General features: G+C 34.8%; 1 protein-coding gene across 1 annotated transcript in view; it reads left to right on the top strand.

Moving 5' to 3' along the window:
* The window catches only part of LOC132152193 (vitamin D3 hydroxylase-associated protein-like), a 13765-nt gene extending 1654 nt beyond the window's left edge, over positions 1–12111 (top strand). The window contains exons 3-15 of the mRNA XM_059560977.1: positions 257–397; positions 475–608; positions 1930–2136; positions 2953–2993; positions 3103–3227; positions 3318–3443; positions 4643–4740; positions 4851–4950; positions 5051–5094; positions 6318–6357; positions 6825–6933; positions 10073–10218; positions 11421–12111. Coding sequence (XP_059416960.1) covers positions 257–397; positions 475–608; positions 1930–2136; positions 2953–2993; positions 3103–3227; positions 3318–3443; positions 4643–4740; positions 4851–4950; positions 5051–5094; positions 6318–6357; positions 6825–6933; positions 10073–10218; positions 11421–11555 — 1446 coding nt within the window. The 3' untranslated portion in view covers positions 11556–12111. The remainder of the gene's footprint in view (positions 1–256; positions 398–474; positions 609–1929; positions 2137–2952; positions 2994–3102; positions 3228–3317; positions 3444–4642; positions 4741–4850; positions 4951–5050; positions 5095–6317; positions 6358–6824; positions 6934–10072; positions 10219–11420) is intronic.

Genomic DNA, 12111 nt, shown 5'->3' with positions numbered 1-12111 from the left:
TGTTGCAATTTTATATATATATATATATATATATATATACATATATACATATATACATATATACATATATATACATATATACATATATATACATATATACATATATACATACATATATAATTTTATTTAAATGTTTTTCAGTGTATTATTTTTGCTTTCTTTACTTTGGGATTATGGGATGAGTATGTACAAGTCCACAGGAGCAGCAGGAAAGGAAATTGCTTGTTGTTGAGATGTGTGATGGTGTGCTTCAAAGGCTCTGGAGGTGAACAGGAATCTGAACTGCAGCACTGAGATCTTAATGGAGTCTGTGGCGCAGCTGGAAGACATCAAGTCTCAAAAGAAAGGTCTTCTGTACGGAGTGCCCATCAGCATCAAGGACAACGTCTCATATGAGGTGAATATTATGGTTAGACGGATTCAGAGAAGTGTCTTCTTGTTTGAGGTGTGTGTAACATCAGTTTGTGTGAGCAGGGTCATGACACTTCCTGTGGTGTGGTGAGTAAGTTGGATCAGCCTGCGCTCTCGGACAGTGTCGTGGTCAAGGTGCTGAAGAAGCAAGGCGCGATCCCGTTCATCAAGACCAACATACCACAAGGTCTTCTCAAGTGAGTAAACACTATATCACTCTGTGGAAAAAATTAAATGGGAAATCCTGGTAATATCAAATGATTTGAAGGCCAAGAAGAGACATGAATCTTAAGTCAGCAGGAGTGTATGAAGAGACCATGCAGTTAGTTGCTCATTTGCTGGAGATTAGCCATAAAAGGTGTTTTTTTGCAACATCATGATATTTAAGCTCATTTATCCTCCCTCTGACAACTGTCAATGTAAAATCTCATTTTCACAGAAAAAATTCTATATCTATATTGTAAAGAACAGTTGTATGTATAAAACAATGTGTGTAGTTGATTTTTTTTTTTTTTATAAAATATTTTGCTTAGACAGGATGAAAACTAAATCCATAAAAAAAAATCATTTAATCCTGAAATAAAATAAACGTTGAATTTTTTAAATAAAATAAGTTAAAATTAAACGTTTTATATTTCAGCTGGTTGCCAAGGCAACATTTTTAATTTTTGTTTAGTTTAAATTATTCAATCAAAAAAAAAAAAACATATAGACATATGTTTTTGTTTTTTTTAATGAAAAATTACTACAACTTTAATTAAAATTAACCTAAAACCAGAAATAGTTTGAAAATGAAATGAAGATATTGAATGAACACTAAAATAGAATCTCAATGATACTAAAACAACAATGTGCAATTTTGAGAATTTGGGAGCAAAAATAGACGTGTTTAAGATAGGTTTAATTTTATTTCATATTATTTAATTCTTTCTTTTTTTTCCTTTAATGAAGAATGTAATTTCTTACTTTTTCCAGGAGCCTTTATTTATTAAATTCAACTGTTCACCTCGCAAATCTATTTCTATGTTACTAATTTGACACATGTATCTGTGGAACATACAGCCCAAGGGCAAACATTCCTTTAACTAATTTGTGCTTCTAAAAGTACTTCAGTTCTCTCCCGCAGACCTCCGTATTCATAACAAAACAGATTTTTTATTTAAATTAAACGTATGGTATTATGACACTATGGTCTGCCATGACATGGGAATGTAAAACATCTAAGGTTTAACTTGTGCTGAAATCATGATTTTCCCAAGACCCTGTACAGTTCAAAAAACAAAGAGTGGTTAAACACCATTCATAAACACCTGGGGCTTCACAATCATTGTACATTTTATAAGTAAAAGTTGATTTTAATGATCTCGATCACAAATACCAAGTTTTAGGGGTCAACCAGGTTAAAAGCTTTTTCCACCACTCAGGAACAGAGAGAGTGAAGGTTCTGGAAAGCTACTTTGTACCTTTGTATCCACTGTTGATACCAACTCAAACCCTCTGTATTTGTATCTACTGTAGTTATGACTGCAGTAACCCCATTTATGGACAAACCTTGAACCCCTGCAACCTTCAGAAGTCCCCTGGAGGTTCGTCCGGAGGAGAGGCAGCTCTGATTGGAGGAGGAGGCTCCTTGCTAGGCATAGGCACTGACATTGGTGGGAGCATTCGTATCCCAGCATCCTTCTGTGGGGTTTGTGGATTTAAACCCACTGCAACGAGGATAAGGTTCATATGCATCTTAAATCTCATTTGTGTGATGATACTGTATGCAGTGAGGAAAAGTTTCATATTCCAAAGCAAGGGGTTTACAGTAGGTTTTTGAAGTGTACTGCTTTAATATATAATAACTAATATATGTTGAGATATTGCTATGGGTTAGGGTTAACCCTTCTATTGTTCATTTATCATCTCAAGGATGATCAGAAGAAACGGACAGCACCTGAGTTAAATATATAAGTGTCACAGCAAAGGGTCTGAATACTTAGGACCATGTGATATTTCAGTTTTTCTTTTTTAATAAATCTGCATTTATGGGTTGCAGTGTGTACATTTAATGAAGAAAAAAAATGAACTTAAATGATTTTAGCAAATGGCTGCAATATAGCAGAGTGAAAAATTTAAGGGAGTCTGAATGTGTATATATATATATATATATATATACACACACACACACATGTAAACAATCACTTGTGTTATACAATTTAGTTTTTACTTGATGAGAGACACAGAAGGCGGCAGTTTTGTACAGTGACAATAATGTAATGTCCTTTATTAATTGCATATGTGTGGCTGAATCTCAAAAACATGTCTAGGACAAACTTCCATTGACTTGTAAATAATGTGACATTGTAAAAATGCTCTATTTTTATTCAAGCAATATATACATTCTTGTTACATGTTTTTTTTATTTGGGGTGAAAAAGCTCCTGTTCCAGTCTTGATACTGTTGGTATTGTGAAAGTCATCTTTCACCTTAATCAACCTGTTTTTCTTGTTTTCTCCTTTTTTAAAATTATTTTTAATTTTTTTGATCTAACTTTAGTGCTCGTGGAATCAGTTCTTGCATCAAAGGCCAGAAATCAGGTGAGATCATGTTTATCATCGTGCTGTTGTAGTTCTGGACTTTGCACCAACAGAACATCATGTTCTGTACTTTGTGTAATTGTAACATTGTGTTGGTGTGTGTGTGCAGTGTTGTCCTCTTTTGGCCCTTTGGCTAGGGACGTCGAAAGCTTGTCACTGTGTATGCGGGCGCTGCTCTGCCAGGACATGTTCTCCTTAGACCCCACCGTCCCTCCCATACCATTCAACCAAGAGGTTGCAAATTAAATATCACAACCCAGATACCTTTATTTGTGATGTGTTATGCAAATGCAGAATCTGTGATACTTTGCTCTTGTTAAACAGATGTATGAGAGCTCCGAGCCCCTGAGGATTGGTTATTATGAGAGTGACGGGTATCTGCAGCCGTCTCCGAGCATGGCCAGGGCCTTCAGGGAGACTAAGGACCTGCTGGAAAGAGCGGGGCACACGGTACACAGACACACTGTAACCCTCTACATTGCGAGTTAATCACTCACATACTGTATGCGACTAAATCTTCACCCTGGCGACTAAATGATGTCTAATATTAGCCAATGGCTAATAAATTATCTGATTTTACTCACCAGTGTGTTAGTTGGAGGCGAAGTATAAGTTTAGCACAGATATACTGTATTTTCACTCGCAAACACTCTGACTGAGCTCTTGAGTTTCACTCTCCATCAAGCGATCTGTGCTGTTTTTCAGTTCATCTCAATGGATGCGCAGCGCAGTATTTAATGTACCGTAAACTCTAGTGTGAAGGCGCACAAATCGCCGTCGCTTTCTCTCACACACCCGCAGAGAGAGAGAGAGAGAGAGAGAGAATTGACATGCTACAATTAAACAGTATTATTTGTTGTATTTTCTTGTCAAAATAACGTCAATCCTATGGAACGCTTCAGCTTTTAAGAACAGCAGGGTTTTCCGGTAGTGGGTGGAGTTCATGTGCAAACGGCAATCTCATTGGCTGGCGCTCACCTTATCGTCCCTGTTTTCAGCAAATCAGTTCGAGCGAATGCACAAAACCCGATTAATATTCATGAATCCAGCAGCTCAGTAAGCCCATTGGTGTGTTTCATAATTCTTATTAGTAGAACTGCTATCATTATTATCAGTTTTTTTTGTAGTATTTTTCCCAATTTTTATATACTTTTTTTTTTTTTTTCTTATTTTATATTCTTCTTATTTTTTTCACCACCAGTCCAGTTAAAATATTCAATTAAAATGACTAATATGCATTAAAACATGGTTATTATCAGGTTTACTTCTAATTACTAAAGTTATATTCTTAAATAATACTTGATTATTATAAAGCTTGAATGACTGATGTTAATAGTGTACTTTCAGATATTAAAAAAAATGTGCCATTTTACAAATATTTATCATATAATATAATCAATCTGGCGAGTAAACAAAAAAATTAACTAGCCAATGGCGATTTAATTGCCAAGGTGTCTGTAGAGTGTTGCACTGCATTAACAGCTGTTATGTAAACCAGTGGCAGATTGTAGTTAAGAAAGAAACACCATGTAGCAGTGGTCATGAATCGATTGTGAAAGTCCACTGTAGTCGACCCCATACATCTGAGGCTCAAAAGCTGTGTCAAAAGACTGCTCTGATGATGTTCAGGTGTGTCGTTCACCTTTCAGCTGGTTCCATTCCAACCCCTGCGGCTCTACCATGTCTTCCATGAGTTGACTATCAGAGGGATCATGGCAGACAAAGGTCGGACCCTCATCAGTCATCTGTACGTCTGTTATCAGTGCATTTAGATTGTCATTAAAGTCACTGTTGCCACGTCTTATTCATAGTAACCATGTATCTGTTGTATATTGTGTGCGTTTTGTGTGATTTCAGGAAGCCAGGCCCCATTGACCCGTGTATCCGCAATCAGGACGTGATTTTGAGCACTCCAAAGTTCATAATGAAGCTCATTTCTTTTGTTCTCAAGCCTTTTGTGAGTGATGAAATTGCAATTGTTTCCTGCTTCTCATTAAGCAATCAGTTGTTTTGTTCCTAATATATTTTTCTCTGGTCTTGATGTTTGTACTCTTCAGTGTCCACGGATGTCTGCAAGCATAGATGCCACTCATGGAGTTGGGTCAGTTATACAGATACACATTTTATTCATTTTCATAATTAACATAATTATGGTGATAAATATGATTTGGTAGAGTGTTATGTAAGTTGGTTACAATAACAATATATTATTATTATTTATTTATTTTTACAATTTAAATTTTTTTACAAATTTGAAATACACTACCGCTCAAAGATTGGGATCAGTAAGATTTTTGTTTTTTGTTTTTTTTTTCAAAGAAATTAGTACTTTTGTTCAGAAAGAATGCATTAAATTGATAAAGCAACAATAAAAATTTACAATTTAAAAAAAAAAGTAAAAAATGTTTTTTTTAATCTTCGTACTCATTAAAGAGTTCCATAATACATTTTATCATATGAAATACGCAGCAGTACAACTGTTTTCAGCATTGATAATCAGAAACGTTTCTTGAGCAGCAAATCAGCATATTAACGTAACCTTTGACTCGATTAATGAGTTCACAAGTAAACCATATAAGAACAGACCAGCAGTCAAAGCGGTGTTTGCTGCAAATGCTTTTACACAGTAACTTTATTAAAAATAACAAACTTATTGAACAAGTTAAAAAATGGAAACTGGTGATACACCAGTTTATCCAACTTCAGCTTCACACAGAGTATGTTCTCTCACATAATTTAGTGTACATTATGCTGCATAGTTGCTATATCCTTTCTGACACACATTTCAGCATTCAGTTTCTCGTTCTATCCTTCTAATCTGCTTCCTTTAAAACATCCGCATCATGAGACACAGAAGACTGGAGTAATGATGCTGAAAATTCAGCTTTGATCACAGGAATAAAATACATTTAAGAGTATATTCAGATAAAAATAAATAAATAAATAAAAAGCTCAGTTGTAATCAAATTTCACAGTATTACAGTTTTTGCTATATATTGATCAAATAATCGCGGCATTGGTGAGCAGAAGAGACTTCTTTCAAAACAAAAAAATTTAACTTATCAATCACAAACCTTGACTGGAAGTGTATTTTCACACAAAACTGAAAAAATTAACTATTTACTTTTAAAATTAGTTATTTACCATTCACCCTCAAATGTGATTTTTTTCCCGTCTAGTTAAACATTTTAAACATACAGCAAAAAAACAAAAACAAAAATATATATATATATATTCACAGTCTTCAAAAGTCTTCTGATAGCTTTGTGTTTGTGCAGAATAATATATAATACATAAATTAACTTTTTCTTTTTTCTTTTTCAGGTCTGTGGCAGAATTGTGGAGAATACATGCAAATATCGAGGTAGTTTTTTATTATATAGATTTTTTAATGTGGTTTTTCAACAGCTTTCATCCACACCACAGTAGAAATGATTATCAACTTTATCAAGGGAAAAAGAGCTGGAGGCATAACATTTACAGACCTGGCTTTATGTTGAGTTTTTTAACCGAGGGAGGCTTATTGCTGTAGAACATTAAATGAAGCAAGTTTAATCATTGCTAGAAAAAAAATTCAAAACCATCCTGATGAAAACCAGAATACTTACACCTTCATGGCTTCTTCACATCTGCATATCCTTACTGAACCAATAGCTGTTGCACAATTCTCATCTAAAAACGTCTTGTTTATGATATTATATGTCCTTGTTCAGGTGTATTAAAGTGACATTGAGTAACATCTCCCTGCAGTTGATCACATTCCTTTTCCTTGCACACACTGGATATGAAAGATTCTTATTCTGATGTGATTGTCTGTTTTCTAATCTGTAGGAGTACATTCATGAGGTGATAGCGGAGTGGAGGAGACTGAATCTGGATGTTTTGTTGTGTCCCATGCTTGGACCAGCCTACAATTTCACTTACTGCGGGAGACTCAACAGTACTGTCTTACTTCATATTTACATTAACATTACATTATCTTTGTGTCTGTAAGCTCAGGTTTGACAATTTTTATCCCAAAGTGCAATTTTATATACATATGTGTGTGTGCCATTTTTTCCTTCTTCTTACAACCCCTGGCAAAAAGTATGGAATCAACCCTCTCAGAAGATGTTCATTCAAATGTTTAATTGTGTAGAGCAAAAACCAAGCACATATATGCCACAAAACAATTTTCACTCAACAAAACAATATTCTGGCTGTAAAGAACTCTTAAAAAAACAACAATGAAAGATAACTATAGTCAATTACAACTGTTTTTACAGATCAAACAGAGGAAAAAAATATGGAATCACACAAATCTGAGGAAAATTATATGGAATCACCATGCACTTTGCATTTGTAAAACAAACACCTGTATCTGATTACAACTGCTAATTAGTCTGCAGTTAAAAACGAGTGCTTGCACACATTAGTGATGTGTTGAACCAAGATGATTGACACAACTCATGGCTCCAACACGAGAGATGTCAGTTGAAACAAAGGAGAGGATTATCAAACTTCTCAAAGAAGGTAAATCTTCACGGAATATTGCAAAAGATGTTGGTTGTTCCCAGTCAGCTGTGTCTAAAATCTGGACCAAGTACAAATCAAATGGAAAGGTTGTACAACTGTTTTTACAGATCAAACAGAGGAAAAAAATATGGAATCACACAAATCTGAGGAAAATTATATGGAATCACCAAATAAAAACACTACTAGTACTTTGTTGCACCACCTCTGGCTTTTATAACAGCTTGAATTCTCTGAGGCATGGATTTAATTAATGACAAACAGTATACTTCATCAATCTGTCTCCAGCTTTGTCTTATTGCAGTTGCCAGATCAGCTTTGCAGGTTGGAGTCTTGTCGTGGACCATTTTCTTTAATTTCCACCACAGATTTTCAATTGGATCGAGGTCCGGACTATTTGCAGGCCATGCCATTGACATTATATGTCTTTCCTGTAGAAATGTTTTCACAGATTTTGCCCTATGGCACGATGCATTATCATCCTGAAAAATGATGCTACCATCACCAAACATCCTTTCAATTGATGGAATAAGAAAAGTGTCCAAAATCTCAACATAAACTTGTGCATTTATAGAAGATGTAATGACTGTAATCTCTCCCATAACTTTACCTGACATACAACCCCATATCATTAATGATTGTGGAAATTTGCATGTTTTCTTCAGGCAGTTTTCTTTATAAATTTCATTGGAACGGCACCAAACAAAAGTTCCAGCATCATCACCCTGCCCAATGCAGATTCGTAATTCATCACTGAATATAACTCTCATCCAGTCATCCACAGTCCAAGATTGTCTTTCTTTAGCCCACTGAAACCTTGTTTTTTTCTGTTTAGATGTTAATGATGGTTTTCGTTTGGCTTTTCTGTATGTAAATCCCATTTCTTTTAGGCGATTTCTTACAGTCCGGTCACAGACATGAACTCCACTTTCTGCCCATTTGTTCCTCTTTTGATTTGTTGTGCATTTTCTGTTTTCAATGCATATTGCTTTAAGTTTTCTGTCTTGGCGCTTTGATGTCTTTCTTGGTCTACCAGTACGCTTCCCTTTTACAACCTTTCCATTTGATTTGTACTTGGTCCAGATTTTAGACACAGCTGACTGGGAACAACCAACATCTTTTGCAATATTCCGTGAAGATTTACCTTCTTTGAGAAGTTTGATAATCCTCTCCTTTGTTTCAACTGACATCGCTCGTGTTGGAGCCATGAGTTATGTCAATCATCTTGGTTCAACACATCACTAATGTGTGCAAGCACTCGTTTTTAACTGCAGACTAATTAGCAGTTGTAATCAGATACAGGTGTTTGTTTTACAAATGCAAAGTGCATGGTGATTCCATATAATTTTCCTCAGATTTGTGTGATTCCATATTTTTTTCCTCTGTTTGATCTGTAAAAACAGTTGTAATTGACTATAGTTATCTTTCATTGTTGTTTTTTTTAAGTGTTTTTTACAGCCAGAATATTGTTTTGTTGAGTGAAAATTGTTTTGTGGCATATATGTGCTTGGTTTTTGCTCTACACAATTAAACATTTGAATGAACATCTTCTGAGAGGGGTGATTCCATACTTTTTGCCAGGGGTTGTAATCACTGTACCACATCTGATGTCTCGTTATGTTTTTAGCTTTTGATTCCTTCAGCATTACAAGTTATCACTACTTTTACCTCTTTTTTTTACCTGTCATATGTCTCCCTTTGATTACATCTCCTTGATGGTTTTAAAGGTATAGTTCACACTCATACCATCCGAGATGTAGATGAGTGTATTTCTTCTTAGAAACATATTTGAAGAAGCATTGCATCACTTGCTCACCAGTGGATCCTCTGCAGTGAATGGGTACCGTCAGAATGGGAGTCCAAACAGTTGATAAAAACATTACAATAATCCACAAGTGATCTACACCACTCCAGTCCATCAGTTAATGACTTGTGAAGTGAAAAGCTGTATGTTTGTAAAAAAAAAAAAATCAAGAAATTTTTAACTTCAAACCATTGCTTCCAACTAAATTAAAATAAGTCTTCTCTCTATAATATAGCTTTCTCCATTGAAAAAGTTGTCTCATCCAAATCAGATCAAGCACCGTTTCCAAGCCAATAAAGTCACTCATTCTGACGGCACCCATTCACTGCAGACGATCCACTGGTGAGCAAGGGATGGAATGCTACATTTCTCCAAATCTATTCAGAAGGAGAAACAAACCTATACATCTTGAATAAAAGCTTACTTGTTCAGATGAGGAAGCAAACTTCTCTATATATCCTGAATGCCCTGAGGTTGAGTACATTTGCAGCAAGTTTTCATTATTGAGTGAACCGTTCCTTTAAATGTAACATTTATTAATACATTTGAACTGTATTTAACTTGTAAAGCTGAGGGAATAAAAGCTTGCGTGCTTTACCTATGTGCAAGTTTTATACTTCCTGTTAGTGATTTACTTAAAAAACGGTCAAAGACTGGGTGAATGTGGATTGTGATTTTGTGGTTTAATGTTACTTTTTAACTAGACCGTAATAATTTCAGCATCACATAAGATTAGTAAGAGTTAATTTTCTCGGCTCTGAAGGTGCTCTCAGTTACACCAGCCTGTATAACCTGCTGAACTTCCCTGCCGGGACGGTGCCTGTGTCTGCTGTGACGGAGGAGGACGAAGCACAGCTCAGTCAGTACAAGGGTGCCCATGGGGACATGTGGGACAAACTCTTCGTTAAGGTGCGTCTTTCCAGTTCAAGAAGTAAATTGCCATTAAATGCATGTGTTTTGGTCAGTCTTTGTAATCTTTGTGTGGGTTGAATGCCTGACCACCACATGGAGGCAGTATAGTCACGATTACAAAGAAGGAACCACACTGCAAGCGGCAGGCTGACATTTGTTTTATTGAACTATAAACTTTATAATTTTACTAAATATCCATATATGACACTGTATTTTTGGGTCATACTAACCTAAGAAGGCTGCACTATTTGCTTCCATTTTTATTATTGTTATTAATAATAATTTTATTACAAATAATTAGCAGGTGTCAAAAATTGTTTTTCCATGCCCATTTCTTTTTTTATATTAGACCAATCCTAAATAAAGGATGACAATCTTACATACTCGGAGTAGTTTTTTGTTTATATTCTGATATATCTTTTTTTAAATGTGTTGCTACAAAACACATTATAACATGAAAAAAATAATAATAATTCCAAGCATGTTTTGTCTCATCTCCATAACATTGTTACAATTTTATTGTAATTGGGTTTAATTGTCAGTGTAGAAATGACTACTTTCTTTTACAGTCAATAATGTTTCATTTTGTTTCATAAAAATGTTTTTCTGGAAAAATGTATCACTGTGTTGTGAGTTTTGGGCTTGACGGTTTGGGTTAAATACATATGAAGACTATATAGAACACTTATGAGCAAAACATTATCACTCCTTTAAAAACATATTATACTATTTAATGGTGATTACTGTGAACATGTAGATTGGTTGACATTTCGACAATAAACAAAAATAAAATTGATTTACAATTAATTTTGTTTAATAAAGCATATCTAAGTTAATGGTTAATTATATTAATAATTTGGCATGGAATGCAAATGTGGCACAAAAACAGTTTTGTGTGTGTGTGTGTGAACATCTTTAGCTAAACTTGTAAGGGGGCAAAAGTCCTCACTTACATAGTGAAATATCATGACATCTAACTAGTGAGGACATTGTGTGTGTCATCACTAGTTAAAAAGTCTTATTCAGTCAAATCATGTTTCATTATCACTGTAGCGTTTTGCACAAGTTTCTGTAATGTTAGATGAAAGGCCATAGAAAATCTCATAACCTGATAAAAAGAAAAACAGTGGAAGTCTATGAGATGTCCTCACTAATATAGTGTAATGTGTGTGTGTGTGTGTGTGTGTGTGTGTTTTCAGGCGGTGAAGGGTGGCGTTGGTCTCCCTGTGACAGTGCAGTGTGTGTCTCTGCCGTGGCAGGATGAAATGTGTCTGCGCTTTATGAGAGAGGTAGAACATCTCACAGCCAACAACAAACTCACCAGGAAATATTAATGACTGAAACTCTGCTGTGTATGTTTGTGGGCTGCTTACGGTTCTACACTGAATCTGCGACCGCAGAAACATCTACAGATTCTACAAGTTCTATCTTACAATTAAATCATACTAATTAAAAACTTAACTGGGTATGTTTTTTGTTAAGAACAAGTTCTGCTGTGTGTTAAGGTTTTGGAAGAATGGTACTCTAACATGTACTGTATTTTTTTAAATTGTTAAAATACTTTTTCTAATTTCAGATATTATAAATTCAATATCCTGAAATGATTATATGTGAGACATTCATATCTCCTTGTCTTTAGATTTTGTAATAACATTTTTGTGAAGATTTTTCACCGCTGAAATTTCACACCTTTAAATAATAACAACTCTCAATCATTTCTTCACAATGTTATGAATATTTATGTATCACAATGAAAAATGTATTTGCACTCACTACAGAAGAAGTAAAGCTTCATCAAAATTGAATGAAGATTTGAACGTTTCTCTTCATTTCTGTATCATGTTGTATAATTGAATGCTTCACAAATTCATTAAACTGAAATGAATCAGA

Source organism: Carassius carassius, chromosome 10 (assembly GCF_963082965.1).
Source record: "Carassius carassius chromosome 10, fCarCar2.1, whole genome shotgun sequence".
Lineage (NCBI taxonomy): Eukaryota > Metazoa > Chordata > Actinopteri > Cypriniformes > Cyprinidae > Carassius > Carassius carassius.
Note: the sequence above shows the minus strand (reverse complement) of the source record. Positions and strands in the feature narration are given on the sequence as shown.